The sequence below is a fragment of the Elephas maximus genome, chromosome 19 (genome assembly GCF_024166365.1).
Source record: "Elephas maximus indicus isolate mEleMax1 chromosome 19, mEleMax1 primary haplotype, whole genome shotgun sequence".
Taxonomy (NCBI): Eukaryota; Metazoa; Chordata; class Mammalia; order Proboscidea; family Elephantidae; genus Elephas; species Elephas maximus.
This window is the reverse complement of record NC_064837.1, coordinates 48059081-48078791: the sequence shown is the minus strand read 5'-3', so window position 1 is coordinate 48078791 and position 19711 is coordinate 48059081. Positions and strand designations below refer to the sequence as shown.

At 39.4% G+C, this 19711-nt stretch overlaps 2 protein-coding genes across 2 annotated transcripts; both read left to right on the top strand.

Annotated features, from left to right (window-relative positions):
* The first annotated feature begins 2619 nt into the window (after positions 1-2619).
* On the top strand, positions 2620-7353 carry KRT40 (keratin 40). The gene is made up of 7 exons (XM_049861352.1): positions 2620-3066; positions 3738-3820; positions 4103-4259; positions 5059-5220; positions 5305-5430; positions 6530-6750; positions 7254-7353. The coding sequence occupies exons 1-7, from the start codon at positions 2620-2622 to the stop codon at positions 7351-7353; spliced, it is 1296 nt and encodes a 431-aa protein (XP_049717309.1).
* A 4988-nt stretch (positions 7354-12341) lies between these two features.
* KRT39 (keratin 39) lies at positions 12342-19267 on the top strand. The gene is made up of 7 exons (XM_049861351.1): positions 12342-12761; positions 13617-13699; positions 14565-14721; positions 15406-15567; positions 15681-15806; positions 17120-17340; positions 19003-19267. Exons 1-7 carry the CDS (start codon positions 12342-12344, stop codon positions 19265-19267), a joined length of 1434 nt encoding a protein of 477 aa, XP_049717308.1.
* The last annotated feature ends 444 nt before the right edge of the window (positions 19268-19711 follow it).

Here is a 19711-nt window from a genome sequence, read left to right as displayed (position 1 = left end):
TGTTTCTTAAATCAATCTCTTTTGAGATATAAAAGAGAGAATTGAGCAGAGAGACACGGGGACCTCATACCACCAGGAAAGTAATGCCAGGAGCAGAGCGTGTCTTTTGGACCTGAGGTTCCTGTGCTGAGAAGCTCCTAGAGCAGGGAAAGATTGATGACAAGGACCTTCCCCCAGAGCCAACAGAGAGAGAAAGCCTTCCCCTAGAGCTGGTGCCCTGAATTCAAACTTCTAGCCTCCTAGACTGTGAGAGAATAAATTTCTCTTTGTTAACGTCATTCACTTGTGGTATTTCTGTTATAGCAGCACTAGATAATATGCCAAACCAAAAACCAAAACCATTGCAGTCAAGTTGATTCCAACTCATAGATAACTAATATAGCAGCACTAAATAACTAAGACACTATGAGCCCATCATTGCAGCCACTGTGTCAATCCATCTTGTTAAGAGTCTTCCTCTTTTTTGCTGACCCTCTACCTTACCAAGCATGATGTCCTTCTCCAGGGAGTAGTCCCTCCTGATAATATGTCCAAAGTACATGAGACAAAGTCTCACCATCCTTGCGTCCAAGGAGCACTCTGGCTGTACTTCTTCCAAGACAGATTTGTTCATTCTTCTGGCAGTCCAAGGTATATTCAATATTCTCCACCAACACTATAGGTTAGTAAGGGACTGTAATATTTCCTTGGATGTTTGTAATTTTTAATTTGCTTTTTAATCCTTGAACTCAACGGCTGTTGCGTAACAGCACCAATATGTCGTGAATCACTCCAAGAATTTGAAAAATAAGTTTTGATTTTAGAATCACTAAAATCAAGTCCAACTCTGTCCAGTGAATAAAAAATCCTAAAAGACTACTTTAATCCATCCTATAGAAGGTCCCCTGGTTTTGTTTTTTCCATTATCAGTTAACTAGGAAGTAGTGCTCAGAATTAGAAATAATTAAGTTTGTTCTGGATCATGAAATTTTTAACTTTGTCAGACTAATGCTTTTTCCTATAAGGATCTCAAAGATTCTGGAGGAAATTTTCCCTGTGTCACCTTTGAAAATGAAATAGATAACCACAATCACAGTGGAATAGATTATGGATCATAGTGGAGGTAAGATTGAAAAGAGAGTCCAAATCACGGAACACTTCAGGTACAAACTATCAAATGGGAAACCAATTTGCTTTGTAAGCTTTCTCCTAATGCACAATAAGAAATCTAAAAAATAAAATAAAAATAAAGTTTCATTTAAAAATAAAACAAAACAGGATCCAGGAAAGTTTTATCTCAAGTCTCATCCCCTTAGGGATTCCACCAGGGATTTCATCCAGCAGAATTGTCAGCCTGGAACCCACACCGTAGAATTTTTATCCTCCAAGTCCCAGTATTTTTAATTTTCATAAAATTGAAGTCTTCAGAAAAATTAATAAGATAAAGCAGACTCCATAATCTCACCGAAAGAAAAGTCTTCTATAGCTTTCTTGCCGTATTCTAAGGATCTCTCAAGAGCCTAAAAAATTATAACTTAGAATTTATATTTTATTCTTATTAGAAATACCTGAGTAACCTACAGCTATTCTCAAATACCTTACTTTGCATGTCATCAGGAGGGGCGAATCTCTGGAGAAGGACATCATATTTGATAAAGTGAAGGGCCGGGGAAGGCGTGGGAAATCCTCAGTGAGATGAACTGACACAAAGATGGCCACATCAATGGACTCAAATGTACTAAAGATCATAAAGATGGTGCAGGACCTGGCAATGTTTCCTTCTGTTGTATATTGGGTTGCCATGAGTCAGAGCCAACTCAACAGCAGCTCACAACAACAACATTCCCAAATAAGAAACATTATCTCTGATCCAAACATGCGACACACGAGAAGTGGAGAAGGCAAGTTTCAGCAAACCAAAGATGACAACTCCTGATAACCAATTTATATTTCGACCTAAAGGGCAAAAAAAGGTATGTAATGTGATCTTTCCATTTTCACCTAGAGAGAGAAGGTTCACGCATATACACATGTGCACCCATACACGTCAAATCAAGTACACACCTCACTCCTCTACCCTGTAAACACAAATGTGAAGTCAAGATCACAAATACCATTGCAAAGATTGCTAATCACACTGAATATTTTTATGGTGGTGGCAAAAATAAACGACATTTAATGATATGCAATATTCTTTTTAAAGGAGACACAATATTAAATGCACAGGATCAAAATCAGTGCAAATACTCTTATCCTTACCTGTAATCAGTTATATCTGTAATTATTGAATGGCCAAATGTTCTCTTTCTTCCAATATTCTGTCAAAAGGGCAATGTCCCCCGTGAAGATTTTCTGAAACAAGTATTTTATTATACTCACACACAGAAATCGTGTACATCCCGATTTAGAAACCTGGAGTTATCCCTCTTTTATGAGGCATAAAACTCCTCCTCTGTAAATAAACAAGACTAATGAAATGTTCTTAAGAAAACTGCCACCAACGATGTTAATGAAAACATCCAGAGCAGTCTGCAAATACCCACTTGGGGGGACTATATAAAAGTCTCAGAAAGGAAGAAGACTTTTGGAGTCAGGTAACTTGGGTTTTACAGCTAGTCTCTGTTCTTCACTTCCAGTAGGATGCCTTCTGAGTGTTCTCCCACTCGCTGCTCTTCTGAGTCTGGTGCCAGGGCTTCTGATCACCCATCTGTTTCAACGCGTTCTATGAAAACGACTTGTCTCCCTAACACCTGTGCTACAACCAGATGCCAGACCCCCACCTTCCCATCCACGTCTCGCTTGTCAACTGGTTGCCTCACACCATGCTACTTTGCTGGGAGTTGTAATATTCCATGCTTGGTGGGGAACTGTCCTTGTTGTGAGGATGGGGTGTTCAACAGCAACGAGAAGGAGACAATGCAGTTCCTGAATGACAGACTCACCACCTATCTGGAGAAGGTGCGTGGCCTGGAAGAGGAGAATGCAGCACTGGAATGCAGGATACGAGAACAATGTGAACAGGAAATCCCACTGGTGTGTCCTGATTATCAGTGTTACTTTGACACCATTGAAGATCTCCAACAAAAGGTCTGGCAACCCATTGCCCTAATACCTTTGTTTTCCCAACCTGTGATTTGCTTTATCTTTATACTAGAAGAGGACATTTTAGGCATGAAAGGAAACCAAGGGAGGAGGGGATTCCAAGAGCTAATGTGTTGTGGTAGAATGAGCACTGGACTAAGAGTCAGGAAACACCAGCACTAGCTCCAGTGCTGCCACGAATTAGTTGAGTGATGATAATAAAGTCGCTTATGTATAGGCTTTACCTTTATCATTTATAAAACGAGGGAAAACTGTGTTATATCTGAAATTACTTCTCATATAACACTGTATATTTGAACATAGAAAATGAAATGCCATCTTTTTAATTATATAATTTCACGTAGTAACCATTTTCTTTTACTGATGAATTTCTATTATCATGGACGGGGATCTATACAGTCATAATACAAACTATGGACAGAAAAATGTAACTGTGTTCATGTCTTATAGTCGTAAAAAACGAGCCATTTTACTTCTCTGTTTTGTTGTTAAATTGGCAATTTTTCTTCATGAGTGACACTGTTAATTTGAAAAGCAGGATGAAAGCTATTTTATGTTTTCTTATAAATATTTTAAAGGATAGTTACATCGCAATTAAATGAATAGATACCTAGTATTCTTTCAAAGAGCCATTTATTACATAACTTACTTTCCAGATTTTGTGCACGAAGGCAGAGAATTCTAGACTTGCTGTACAGCTTGACAACTGCAAACTGGCTGCTGATGACTTTAGGTCAAAGTAAGTTTAATTTGAATTTGAAAATGATTTATGGTTCTCCTTCTCTCCTCTCTCTGGTTCTTTTTCTCTCATAAACACTCTCACTGGGCACAAATGGTCTCTCTGTGTAATATTATTAAGCTAAAAATTCTCGCAAAACTCTATTTTATAATTATTTGGGATATAAAAGAAATTATGATATGTGGCTCCCTTGAGTCCATGTATCATTCGTCAGTACAGCCCCAGTACTTTGCACAGGACCCAGCAGAGTAAGCATTGGCTATATCTCTTTTGCTGCGAAAGGTACGAGAGTGAACTGTCCCTTCGCCAGCTGGTAGAGACTGACATCAGTGGCCTGCACAAGATCCTGGATGAGCTGACCCTGTGCAGATCTGACCTGGAGGCCCATGTGGAGTCCCTGAAGGATGATCTCTTTTGCCTTAAGAAAAGCCATGAGGAGGTGAGGACAGTGGCAAAATCCCTAAAGGACCCTAATGGTGACAGGGTTAAACTGACAGATGTTATGTTTAAGTGTATAAATTGAATCTGGATTGATGTTGCTTAAGCTGGAACAGAATTCCTCGAGGCACACTTGTTATTCGGCCTGATCACTTCAGTGTATCTCTGAATGAGACAACTCTGGCCAGCGCCCTATGAAGGAATCAAACTCTTCACTTGCCATTGTTTTTGCAGAGGAGTTGAGTAATTCCACAAATGGTTTCCCTTGGAGGCTTTATGACACCCCTAGCTTCAGCCCAAGAGGTATGAAATCGGACTGATAAACGCAGACTATGAAGTCCATTTCGAAAAGGGGATACCCATGCAATATTTCTCCATGATTCCAAATGTTCTGTACTTAAAATCATAAAACATGAAGTGTATGATAATGCCATGTTGCGGAGGTTGGAAAATGAAAAGTTGAATGATGTAACAAAGAAGGTTTTCTCTTTGAACATGTTTGATGATAGTAGTAGTTAACATTTATTGAGAGCTTACTATGTACCAGGACTTGTTTAAGTTATATGTATGTTAATTCTTATATACCTCTGGGAAAGGAACTATTATTATATCCACTTCTCAGATGAAAAACTGAGGCATTTATAAGTAGCGCTAAGACATTCAAACTCAAACCACCTGAATCTAAATTCCACACTTCCAGCCACTGTTCCAAAAAATAGAAATAGGATGCCATTGGGGTAGAATTTTGTCAAATTGATTTTTCCCCCACCACTTTGTGACATTCCTATTTCCACTTTCAGGAGGTCAACCTGCTTCTTGGACAGCTTGGTGACCGACTCAGTGTGGAGCTAGACACTGCCCCCACGACCGACTTCAACAGGGTCCTGGATGAGATGCGTTGTCAGTATGAAACAGTGCTCGCCAACAACCGCAGAGACGTGGAAGCATGGTTCGCTGTTCAGGTCAGCACCTGGAGCCAACACAATAGCAGGCTTCCAGATCCCTGCCTCATTCATTTGCTTTCTCTAAAAGTGCCTATGTTTCAGACAGAGGAGCTGAATCAGCAGCAGCTGTCCAGTGCAGAGCAGCTGCAAGGCTGCCAGACGGAGATCTTAGAACTGAAACGCACAGCCAACGCTCTGGAGATTGAGCTCCAAGCCCAGCAAAACTTGGTGTGTAAGGGAAAGACAACTGTTTTGTCACTGATGAAGCAGACCTTGAGATACTCTCCCTTCTTCCATAACCCAAAGAAGAGACAGTTCATGTGACAAAGGGCCCGGTTTCCAATTTGCAGGGCTTACATTTCCTTGCCTTTCCCAAGCATTGCTAAAGCAGGAATGACAGGTCAGCAGCTTGTACTGCCCCAGCAGGTACCCTGACCTTCCCTCCTGGACTTGAGCATGATCTCACAGCACCTTCCAGAGACAGGTTGAGAGAGAGAGGCCTCTCAGCCACAGGCACTAAGCATGCCAATGAGTTTTAGTTCTCTTTTGATGCAGGTAAATTTTCCAGGCTCACCAGCGTATCTAAAACAAGGAATAACTTTCAGACTTTTCTTCCTACAACTATGCTAAAGTTTCCTACAATCAATTCACACCTCAACCTGATCCTTTACTGTACCCGAACCAGTCAAACGCCCCCTGTGTGTGCCATGTTAGTGTTGTGGAGAATAACTGATGAATAATAGCTAAGCATTCATCCGGTGAGAGGCACAATGCTAATTTAATTCTCACAATAACCTTATAGGGCAAATGCCTTTACTAACTCCATTTTACAGATAAGGAAAATCGAAGCTCAGATGGTCGGGGGTCATGCAACTTTAAGAGGCAAAAGTGGGAGCTGAATTCCGGTGGTTCGACCCCAGAGCCTCTTCTCTTAACCACGCTATCCTGCCTCTCCCTGCCAGGAGCCCATACTCAACATTTCCTCTCAAATGCCGATGATCCTTCTTAAGCTACAGAATTATGTTGTATGTTGTGATAGTTGTAGTGGTGGTAGTAATAGCTAACACTTACATAGCCCTTAAAATTTTTCCAGGCACTAAGTGCTGTATACATATTAATTTGTTTAATCCTCACGACCATTCTATGAGACAGAAACTTTGCATTCCTCACTTTGCGTATGATAAAATTGAGGCTTAGAGAAGGTGAGTAATTTCCCTAAGGTCACACAGCTAGAAAAGAGTTGAGCCAGGATATGAAAACAGGCAATCTAGTCCAGGAGACTGTGCTACACAGTCCTTTTTACTTTTTTTTTTTTTTTCTTCTGTAGACAGACTCTCTGGAATGCACTGTGGCAGAGACCGAGGCCCAGTACAGCTCCCAGCTGGCCCAGATGCAGTGCCTGATCGATAACGTGGAGACCCAACTGGCCGAGATCCGCTGTGACCTGGAGCGGCAGAACCTGGAGTATGAGGTGCTGCTGGACACAAAGGCCAGGCTGGAGTGTGAGATCAACACGTACCAGGGCCTCCTGGACAGTGAGGATGGCAGGCAAGTACCACACAGTTAGTCGTAAAATCCCCTGGAGTCAGAAACAGTTGAAAATGAAGGGCTAATGTCAAAGAATCCTGTTGTCCCAAGGTTCTGGCCAAGGTCAAACCTCCCTAATGTGTTAAGGGATCTTCTGAAAAGCAGCTAAGGCTAATGAACACATGACAACAGAAATGTTCTGAAATATTCTCAAGTTCAAATAAACATCATATAAAACATTTCATGCTGGAAGTCTCCCTGTGCTCCTATTTGCCACTGAAGGGAAATCAGGAACATGACTAATAAGGCATTTGCAAAATGAAAAAAATATAAAAATATTATTCAGTAGTCACTGTTGCAGTGAGCATGAAATGACAATTCTGGGTCCAATGAAATCGGCTTAAGTTATTCTACAGTTTTCTTCAGAACATAATTTGTAGGACACATTTTGACATGATTTTTCCCAGCTGACATTTTATCAAGCTTTTCCCCGTTAAGCTTAGTTTGAAATTGTTTTTCCCCAGAATTCTTTGTAACCGTGGTTCTACAACACACACATCAAGCAACACCTGTGAGCCGTACTCAACCTATGTCATGTGCACAGTTGAAAACTGCTGTGCTTGAATGTTGACACCAGGCACAGCTGATGGAGGAATTGAAGCCAGTCCACTTCAGGTCCCAAGAAAGGAAATGGGGCTTCAACCGGGGATATCCAAGCCTGAAATGCACACCAGGAAGGCTTTTGTATCCTAAAGTTGTCCTCTAAGCATCTTCGGTATATCTCTGCTTTATCATTTCCTCTCCTGCGTGCTAATTTGTGCTATTCTAGGAGCCCACAAAGCTTTCTTGCTCATCTCCAAATAAAATGTGTTTCATTCCTTTGGGATGGTAAATACAACTTTGTAGTTCATTACTGTTGCTATAGTAATCTAGGTCTTACAAATGGTCATTTGATCCAGGAAGAATCATCTGAATCTATGTCCATAGTGTGATTTTGCATAAACCGAGGCTGAGAATCTTTACTCCTCAAATACAAATAGATTAACTCATCCACGCAAAGTGTCACGTATAAGGAAAGATAGTTGTGTGACTCTTTCCGAGAAGAAATTTAGAAGTAAAATACAAGAAATTTTATCTTTAGTTATAAAAATACTAGGTTCTCTTTTTTAATTCAGCACAGGAAAGAAGAAAAAAAAAATCATAATTCCGTCCCCCAGCCATCCACAGTCAATATTTTGGGAAGCTAAAAAAAAAAAATGTTTTTTTTCCTTCCAGTTTCCTTTCTCAAAATAGGTTTTTCCATATACTTGTAATCATAGTTACATATAGCTGTGTAATATATTTTTTTCAGTTATGTCATCTAAGCATTTCTTAATAAAAACATAACATTGACTTGCGACCATTATTTTAATGGCTGTATGATATACCATCAGGTACATTGGTCTTTCATGACACACTTAGGTTATAAGAATAACTATTTTATACATCTAGAAAACAACAGATTGGCTCATAAAATAAAGAGTATTACCCGTGAGTATTGCACTCCTTTAAAAATATGACACCAAATGGTCAACAATCATTCTAAAGCAAAGAAGAGACAGTAAAAGGGCATTGGAAATGGAACAACCAGAACAGAAGTAATGAGAATATTGACGCATTATAAAAAATATAACCAATGTCAAAGAAAAATTTGTGTAGAATTGTTAAATGGAAACCTAATTTGCTGTGTAAACTTCTACCAAAAACACAATAATTTTTTTTTTTTTAAGCAATGTAGAGAAATTCCACTTTCAGAACGATGAGTAGGCATGCATTTTTCTATTCCTCCCACTAAGCATGGCTAAAAACCCTGGACATTATATAGAGAACAAACACAAGAAAACCCTGAAAAGCGATGAGAAGTCAGACCAACTAGGGACATCAAGACCCAAGTAATGACATAGCAGTGGCTTGCCTGGGTTTCCTTTTGCCTCAAATATCCCAGAGCGGCTGCTAAAGAAGCCAATAACCCAGGAACATGAACAGGTACAGACAAAAAAACAAAACAAAACAAACCCACCAATTCTACTCAAACTTCTCCAAAACATAAAAAGAGGGAACACTTCCTAACACATTCTATGAGGCCTGCGTAACCCTCATACCAAAGCCAGACAAAGATACCACAAAAAAGGAAAACCACAGGCCAATATCCCTCATTAAAAAAAAAAAAAAAAATTTTTTTCATTAATACAGATGCAAAAATCCTAAACAAAGTAATAGAAAATTGAATCCAACAGCACATTAGAGTGATTATGCACCATAACCAAGTGAGATTTATCCCAGGAATATGAAGGTGGTTCTACATGAAAAAATCAATATATCTACTTCTGAAAATCAGCCAGTAAAAACCCTAGGGATCACAACAGTTCATTCCACAAGCCATCATGGGGATGGCACAAGACCAGGCAACATTTCATTCCATTGTTCATGGGGTTGCCATGAGTAAGGGCCAATGTTATGGCAGCTAACAACAATAGTAAACCATATTAATAGAACAAAGGAAAAAGAATGCACAATCAACTCAATAGATGCAAAAAAAGGATTTTGACAAAATTCAACACTCTTTTCATGATTAAAAACACCCAGCAGATTAGGAACAGAAGAGAACTTCCTTAGCATGATAAAGTGCATTTATGAAAAATCTACAGTTAACGTCATACTCAAGGGTGAAAAAAATAAAAGCTTTTCCTGTAAGACCATGAATAAAGCAAGGATACCTCCTTTCGCTACTTTTATTCAACATCGTATTGGTTGTCCTAGCCAGATAAAATCAACAAGAAAAGAAATAAAGAGTATCCAAATAAGAAAGGAAGAAATAAAACTATCTCTATTTGCAGATGGCATGATTCTATATATTTATAGAAAATCCCAAAGAATACAAAAAAAAAAAAAAGACAAGAGCTAATAAACAAATTCAACAAAGTCTCAGAGTACAAGACCAACATACAAAAATCAGTTTTGTTTCCATACAGCAGCAATGAACAATCTAAAAAGCAAATCAGGAGTACGATTCAATATACAATAATAACACCCAAAGGAATAAACTACGTAGGAGTAAATTTCACCAAGGAGTTGAAAGACTTGTACACTGAAAGCCACAAAATATTGATGAAAAAAAGTAAAAAACATTGATGAAAGAAAGTAAAGACCTAATTAAATGGAAAGACATTTCATGTCCTTGGATTGGAAGGCTTAATACTCTTCAGATGTCAATACAACTCAAAGAGATGTACAAATTCAGTGCAATATCTATCAAAATCCCAATGGGGTTTTTTGTAGAAATGCAAAAGGCGATCCTCAAATTTGTGTGGAATTGCAAGAGGCTCTGAATAGCCAGTATTGAAAAAGACAAAAAGAGTTGGAAGACTCACATTTCCTCATATCAAAACTTACTACAGAGCTATAGTAATCAAGACAGTGTAATATTGGCATAAGGCTAGACCAGTGGAATAGAACTGAGAATCCAGAAATAAATACAAACCGCTATGGCCCATTTATTTGCACCAACAGTGCCAAAACTTCCTATACACAAGTCAACAACTAGTAGTAATGTGTAAAAAAAAATAAATAAAAATAAAACATACACCAAAAACTACAAGGTTCCTAAAAATATATGCACAATTAAAAGGCACAAGACTTTAATGAAAGACATAAAGGAGAGCTAACTAAATGGACAGTCCTGCTTCTCTTGTTATGGTAGTGAAGACCCAGTATTGAAATCATAGACCAATTATTCCACATATTAATCTATAAATTTCAATAAGTTACAACCAAAATTCCAACTGAATTTTTCTTGAAAATTGGCAGGCAACTCCTAAAATTCATATGTAAAACAAAGGGTCAAGAGAAATCAAGGCTATTTTGAAGAGTAAGAATAAAGGTCACAAAGAAACACTGAGTTGTGATAAGCATAGATTCTAAGGTTTGAATCATGGCTCTACCAATGACTAGCTGTGTAACCATGGGCAAGTTACTCAATCCCTTTGTGCTTCAATTTCCTCATTAGTAAGTGGGAATAATTATTAGTATCTCTTCATAAGGTTCTTGTCCGAAGAGGCAAGAAACATGTGGCAATGTTAAACTACAGGGCTGGAAAAGGGGGATGGAAGCTAAAAGAAAGGCGTGAAGTATGTACAAGGTAGGGAGACAAACAGTTCAAGACTTAAGTCTGCAGACACAGGACCTGAGGCCCTGAGCACACAACCAGGTGAGGAACAGATTCTTAAGGGACCTCACAATAATCACCTGGGCTTCTTCCACACATTTTTAAACAATAGACAGTGACTACTGGAGTATATACATACACACACATATATATATGAATTTTTTCTCTAATCAGGAAAAGGAAACTTTTCATTTATTGTTGTTGCTGTTGTTATTCTTACTTAAACAACTTGCTAGCTACTAGTTGCCAGGTAGATATTGCTTAAACTACATACGCACCTCTTAAGTTTACTCATTAAACCCTTCCCTTTAGTTCACATACATGATCAGGAGCAAATAACTTTCTGAAAAAAAATGCCTAGTAAGTGTTTCTCAGAAAGAACACATATTCCTTTCAGCAGAACATATTGAAACAACAGATGTAAACCACCACGACAAATTTTTAACTAATGTAATACCACAATCAAACACAGAACACGAAAAATTTTATAAAATGTGGGCTTTGAAAAACTGAAGGTAACCCGTCTCTTTTCCAGTAAATTTCTTGTTAACAACCAAACCCTACCTGGAAAGCTAAAGTATGAATCTAACAATTACCTTTAAAAAGACTCTTACCTAAATTTACCTAAAATTTAATTCATATCTGCAATGTTCTAGGAGCCCTGGTGGCACAGTGGTTAAGAGCTTAGGATGCTAATCAAAAGGTCAGCAGTTCAAATCCACCAGCTGTTCCTTGGAAACCCTATGGGGCAGTTTTACTCTGTCCTATAGGGTCCCTATGAGTCAGAATTGACTCGATGGCAACCAGTCTGTTTTTTGTTTTTTTTTACAGTGTCCTAAAAATGAAAATAGGAAAATTAGTTAGGAAGAACAAAATAAAATAATGATTTCTAAGTTCACCAATGATTATTACATTGTAATAGTTTCCCTTTTCTAGAGAAGAAAGGAAAAGAAAGATGGACTCATCATTCCCGGTCAAGCACAATGCCAGGTAGAGAGATCAGTAAGGCCTTAATGAATTTAACATACTCATACCTGTTTAATAATGGATGCTGTTGGGACTCCTACGACAGATCCTTTTGAAGACATAATGTGAAGCTCTGGGTCCAATGAGAAATAGTGGTTGTGTTGGTAATAACTTAGTAACAACCCAGGTGCACATTTTTTATGAGACAAGTAATTTTTCTCAGGCAAGTAAAAAGCAGACTAATGAGATGTTCCTATGGGATTTGATAGAAACATTAGAAAGGAAAACATTCTGCCCGCTGTGACACCACCTAGAAGAAAGGCTATATAAGTACTTCAAAGAGAAGCCAAAAGGCTTGGTAGTTAGATTCAGTCAAGTTTGCTTGAGCTTTCCATCTGAGGCACCACAGACTTTGAAACAAAACCAAAGCTGGATACACACTATGGATACCAACGGCTGTACAACTGTTTCTTCTTCAACACCACTCCAAAGCTGCTCTAGGATTACAAATTTTAGGACCATCTTTTCAAACAAAGGCTGCCAGGGTGGTGGTCTTGAAGCCAACAGCTGCCAAGCCATTCCATGCTTTTGTCCCATGCCCATCTGCCTGTCAGGCAACTTCAGTGCCTGTCTCCCACCGAATGACTGCGGCTGGTGTGGCGAAGGCTTCAACAGTAATGAGAAAGAGACCATGCAGATCTTGAACGATCGCCTTGCCAACTACCTGGAAAAGGTGCAAATGCTAGAACGAGAGAATGCTGATTTGGAGTGTAAAATCCAGGGAGAGTGTAACAAAGAGGTCCCTGTTGAATGTCCTGATTACCTCTCCTACTACACTACCACTGAGGAGCTCCAGCAGAAGGTAAGGTTCTCAGGAACCTGTATAATCAAATTGTGAATGGATGGTCTCCAAGAAATAGTCATTTGCTAAACTTTAATCTTTTAAAATTTCTTTTACAGTGAAAAATACCTTCAGAATAAGAAAAACCCCTGGAGTGAAGTTGTTATCTTGAGGCAATATTCAGAGTTTTATAGCTTTTCATTTTTCCAGATATGCTCTATCGTTATAACCAGATAACTCAGGATCAAAACATGTTATCAAATGCTGCCATTTCTTTAACAAAAATAAGAAAATGGGGATCTCAGAACATGTTTTTTGTTTTAAGAAGTTCCCAAACAGTTTGGTTTTTATCCACCTTGCAGCCATCACTTCCCTTTTCTCCTTTAATGCTTATTTCATCATCTCCAAGTTGTTAAGTTTCTTCCCACACCAAAGCTAAGTTTCCTATTCACTGTGATATGCTACCACTACACGTACTGGATTTATTCAGTTATTTGTTCAAGTATTCATTTACTAACAACAATGTACTAAACATTGTTCTAGGCTCTGGGAAAATACTGGTGAACTAAAAAAAGTGCCTGCCTTCATGGAGTTTACATTCTAGTGGATTGTGGTATGTTATGAAAATTTAAGAAGGATTTTATATTTTAACAGAAAGATACATAGAAAAGTTTTTTAAGTAGTTTTTTCCAATCTTTTAGGAAAAACACAGAAACTCTGACTTTCCAAAGTGTCCCACGCTTACTGAGAATAGCTATGAAGATTAATGAAAAGCCTAACCAGCCTTCCCCTAGCAAGTGAAACACACAAGCCCCTTGGTTCTTAAAGGAGATTCTGGTGTTTGTCTCATTTGTGTGTACAATTTCTTAATTCTAGATCTTGTGTACCAAGGCTGAGAATTCCAGGCTGGTCTCACAAATTGACAACACCAAACTGGCTGCCGATGACTTGAGAGCCAAGTAAGCCCACCCAACACTGTCATGCATGACAGAATTCACCCTGAGTCTCATACTAAACTCTCCCGATAAGATAATCCCCAAGTCCACTAACCCCCTTGCCCCATGCCATGTTAGCACTAGTCCAGAAAAGATCTTCAACTTCAATAAATTATTAGGATTAATAAGAGCTTACATGTATACAATACCTGTAGTTTCTAATGTATGATGTCATCTTATTAGCTGCACAATGATTCAATAAAATAGGTAGAGCTAATATATTGTTAAAAGGAGCCCTGGTGGTACAACAGCTAAGCACTCAGCTGTTAATCAAAATGTCAGTAGTTTGAACACACCAGCTGCTCTGTAAAAGATTACAGCCTAGGAAACCCTACGGGGCAATTGTACTCTGTCTTATAGGGTCACTGTGAGTCGGAATCGACTTGATGGCACACAACAACAGTATATTGCTACCCATTTAAGGTGAGAAAACTTTGGCTTAAGGAGGTTAAGTTACTACCCAAAGGCATACAACTAGTACAAGACTGAGCCAAAACTTGGACCCAAGATGTCTAAATCCTAATCAAGTGCTTTTCCACTTATACAGCACTGACTCTAAGGGCAGGGGAAAAAAATGGGGCAGGAGGAGAAGAAATTGCCTCATCTCAAAGAATTAGCAACACCGCAGCACTCTGGAAAACAATTTAAGAATAATAATGAAGTGGTCATGTTTATCCAATGGTTTCATCTCTAAAAGGAATAAAGTACACAGTAGAAGCAGAGTGAAAAAAGAGACCTAGAGAAAAATGCAGAAAGGAGTTCTGTTTGGCTTGGTTTACACCATCTGTCTTTTAACCACAGGTTTTCTTCTCACGTCTCATTTTTAAAGGTATGAAGCAGAGGTGTCTGTACGCCAGCTGGTGGAGGCAGATGCCAAGGGCCTGGAGCAAATCCTGAACGCACTGACCCTGGGCAAGGCAGACCTGGAGGCGCGAGTGGAGTCTCTGAAGGGGGAGCTCCTCTGCCTCAAAAACAACCATAAGCAGGTGAGTCACAGACCCGGAGAATCATCTCAACCAAAGCCTCTAATAATAGCATCAATTTCTTTGAGATGGACTTTAAAAAAGGGTGTCCCCACTACACACTGCTCTCATTTTTAGCACTGATAATACCTACTGCCACTACCAGTAGTGCAATATGTTTTCAATCCACTGGTTACAACACATACCTAAAGTCAAATGAAGATAGAAAAGCCTTTATTGGCCCCTCCGGCTTTTCAGGAAGGAGGAAGCAACCCAATTTTCTTGTTCTCACAGGTTTCCCACCTTTTTGTAGACATTACTACACAGACTTCTGCCACCTCATATTGGTACAAGTCAATATTGTCACAAGCCCATGGTGGCATCATAGAGATTATAGCCTCTAGTTATAAATCCCACCTCTTTGCTGCTTCACTCATAACCCATCCCTAGAAATAATCTAAATTCTTTAAAACCTTGATCTTGCTATCCAATTTCTTTTAGCTTGCATATTTTACCACATAAGTCATAGCTGAAGTAGTCTTAAGCCATTTTATAGCATAGCACCTATAAATTATATATATATTCCTTTATCGTGGGCCATATTTCAGAGGCAATTAAGCTAAATTTATTGCTGTTAGTAGACTGACACAAGAACACAAGGGGGTCATATGTTCACTAAGTGACTTGACATTTTTTTTCTTTCCATAGGAAATCAATTCCTTACAGAGTCAGCTTGGGGACAGATTCAACATTGAAGTGACCACTGCTCCTTCTGTTGACCTAAACCGGGTTCTACAAGAAATGAGATGTCAATACGAGTCCATTGTAGAGACTAACCGCAGAGATGTGGAACAATGGTTCAACATGCAGGTGGGAAGAATAGAAAAGTCAAAAGCAATAAACTTACATTGCATTTCCAGGAGCCACTTAATCAAAGTCATGTTTTTTTGCCATAATATCAATGGTCCTTGGCTGTGTTTCAGATGGAGGAGCTAAACCAACAGGTCGTGACCAGCTCTCAAAAGCAGCTGTGCTACCAGAAGGAAATCATTGAACTGAGACGCACCATGAACACCCTTGAGATTGAGCTACAGGCCCAGCAACGAATGGTACCCAGAAAGCTGACCAAGCCTAGCAATGATGGCAACAGTGCCTGACACCTGTGTTTTGCAATGTTTCCCAAACTGTGTTCCTCAGAACAACAGTTCCTCTGGTGTTAAAAGGTCTATTCTATTACCCAAAAAAAGGACTTCATAGTCAAATAAGTCTAGGAAATGCTGGATTAAAACAAAGGTTAAACACAATGCCTTCCTGTAGGTCTTTAATAAGCCAATGTACACTATGAATTTCCAAGAAGAGGACCTATGGTATTTAGCATTCCAAAACTTATTTGACCATGAACTTTTTTTTTAATGGAGTATCTCATGGTTTTAATAATCCATGGAATATACTTTCAAAAAAACACTGGAAAGGGAGAATTTTCACAAACTATCACGTTAGATTTATAAAACAATCTTACAGATGAGGTGGCATAATTATTAAACCAATCTCATCGATGAGGCTCAGAGAGCAAAGGTGATTTTCCCAAGCTTATCTATTCTATTTTATAAATAGAGATACTGAGATCCTGAGACATTAAACAATTTGTCCAAAGTCACAAGAGAGTAAGAGTATGAGCCAAAATTTAGATTCCAAAGCTGGTACTGCTTCTGCCTCATTATACTGCCTTCTCTGTAGCAGGACTTTGCTTAATTGATTTGAAGGGTATCAAGAAGACCTCTGGCCCAAAACTGCTTTTGTCACTAGCCATTCATATGACCTTGGGCAACTCATTTAACCTCTTGAATCTCAGTTTTCTATAAAAATGTGGGTAATCATGCAAATAATAGGTTATTAGAAGCTAAAATTTCACCATTATCCATAGACTTAGAGAATGACAGAGCAAGAAAGAACTTTAATCATCAAAGTTTTAACTCTCATATTTCCATATAGAATACTTGATCCAGAAAGGAAAAATGTTTAGATTAAATGTTGTTTGCTTCCTTTTTAAGGTACACTCATTGAATGGGGTGCCATGACAACATATTTTAATGCCCGGATGTGAAATGAGTTGAAATATTTTTCTTTCCTCACAGGTAGAACTGTGTGGTGGGAGATTATCACATGATTAAGAAACAGGAAGAGAAGGGAATACTTACAGGAGGGTAAAAACAAGAGAGAAAGGAAAGTAAGCTTTAGCACAGTTGACCATTTTGTCTGTAGATTGGATTTGCTTAGGAAGTAAGAAAAGGGCTTGGAGCTCCATTAGCACCTGTCACTAAGAAACCACTGTTAAAAAACCATACAGATCACAAGTGACATACATGGACCTGAGCTTAAAGGAGTCATCACTACAAACCCTACCTTTCCTCTTCTATGGTAGAGAGAGTCCCAGGAATGCATCCTAGCAGAGACGGAGGCCCGCTACACGGCCTTGCTGGCCCAGATCCAGTGTCTGATCGATAGCCTGGAGGCTCAGCTGGCAGAGATCCAGTGCGCCCTGGAAAGACAGAACCAAGAATACGAGGTTCTGCTGAACGTCAAGTCCCGACTAGAGTGTGAGATTGCCACTTACCGCAGCCTTCTGGAGAGCTCGGATGGCAAGTATGTAAAGTAAAAACTCCTTCTTTGAGAAAGATGCTGAAGCACACACGTTATGTGCTGTCATTGGCAACAGGAGGACAAGTGCTTTGATCTTCATGGCAGTGATGGGGAGACCTACAATTGAGGTGATTTTTGAGCTGAGTTGTTTTGAAGAGCCAGTGTACCAGGTTAATGCCTTACAGGTGGGTTAGTGTCTTATAGTTTTTTAAAAAATTACTAGGAAAAAAGGCAATGGCTTCCCCAAAGACGATCATTCCTGGAGACTGCTACAGATTTTCTCTCACTGAAATAAAAGCCTGACTTCCATGAGATCTAACAGGACAACCCTGCTCCCTTTGGAGGAACACTCTTGAGCTGAAATCCCTAACCCTGTCTAGCCACTTGTCCTTGATGCCAATAGCAGCACATACGTATGTGTGTTTCAGCATCTTTTTTTTTTTTTTTTAGTAGATGTTGTAATTTTTTTAAATGATAAGCTAACCAACCCATGAGGAATTATCCTGGAGCACAAGCTGTTTGAAGCCACTCAGTTCAAAACTAACACCCCAAACACACACTTAGTTTACAGTGCTAAGGAGACCTTCCTCCCTCAGATAATCTGTGAACTCTGTTCACAGCATTCTCTGAATTGGCACATCCACTAGCACAATGTCAAGTAATGTTATAACCTTGAAAAGCTACAGTCTACCAACCAAACCCATTGCTATCGAGTCGATTCCGACTCATAGCAACCCTACAGGACAGAGTAGAACTGCCCCATAGGGCTTCCAAGGCTTTAAGTCTTCACAGAAGCAGACTGCCACATCTTTCTCACACAGTGTACCTTTAATCATCAAAGAGAGAAGATGCTTTATAAAAGAGCTTTACTTTTCATTGTTTCTGGCTCCAATTCTCTAAAAAGTCTTCATTTATAGACATCCAGAAGACACTTTATAGCTTCCTGATGAAGTGCAAAGGACTCTTCAGCAGTTTTGTGACTAACTCTCCAATAAGAAAAATATTTTGAAACAACAACAATGAAATAAATAGAATTTAGGGGAAAAAAAAACACTAACTTCCATTCCTCAGAAAATAATTCCATTCACTTATTTCTTATCATTTTTAGATCGTCATGTGTTTGTATACACCTGTGAGTTTTTGTGAGTTTAGTTACCATTATGCCCAATGTACAGATAAGAAAACTAAAGCTCGGGAGGGCTAACTGACTTACCTGAGATCACTAGCTGACTCCTGGTGTGACATGCTCCTAAAACACTATGGCAGTTACTTTAATAGAAGCTTACATAACCCAATACTTCTAAACCTAGGATGCCACTTTCCAAAGGATCTGGCCTGACTTTTTCCCCCTACCTTTTAGTCAAAAGTTGGCAGTTCATACCTACCCAGAAGTGCCTGGGAAGACAAGCCTGGCAATCTGCTTCCAAAAGGGCACAGCCTTAAAAAACCCTATGAAGCAGTTCTACTCCGACACATGGGGTCACCATGAATTGGAACTAACTAGATAGCAACTAACAACAACGACTACAGTACAAAATGAATGAATAAGCATTTGGAAGTATTGTTTTGAGTGACACATGTTGAAGAAGTAACCACTGCCGTTTTTCTCCATAGTTATCATGGCCCAGCCCCAATCACAGTTAAATTTCTGGTTTTTCCCCCTAGGTTTCCCTGTAACCCACGTGCCACCAAATGTAACTCATCCTGTGAGACCAAGGCCATGGAATGCACAGCCCCAGTTTATACATCATGCAGCCAGTGTGCAGCCTTAGCCCTCCGTGGGATATGTGAGCCCTGCAATACCTGCAGACCCCTGCCTCGGATACTGGTTAAAATATGCACCATCACCAAGGAGATTAAGGACGGGAAGGTCATTTCTTCTCATGAACACGTGCAGCCTTGCTACATCACCAGACCTGCCAAAGGCTAACATTCCAAGGTGATGAAAATGACCCACATTCATGAAAGAGAGGCCGATACATGTTCCTGCCAGAAAGGTTAACAACTCCCTGTTCCCTTGAAGGTACTTAGTTTCTTACTACTACAGTAGGTCCCCATTGCTAGATAGAGTAGCTTCTATTCTGCTCCTTCCCTAAGTTGCTGCTGCCAACATGATAATAAATGACATTTCTCTGGAAGTGCCTTTTGCATTTTATCTGAGGGATGGACACAGATTTGTTAAGCGCCCAGGAAGACAGCCTACCCTGCTTGACTCCATGGGTGACGGGCAGGTTTCCTGTTTGTTTACTCAGATCTTATTTACCTGCATTCCTCATTAGAACCAGTCAGACAAGTTCTAGGATTGTTTTTGGCCATGGCACGTGAAGGTAAAAAGCTACAACCTTCCCTCCTGAACTCTTTCTTTGAATGTAGT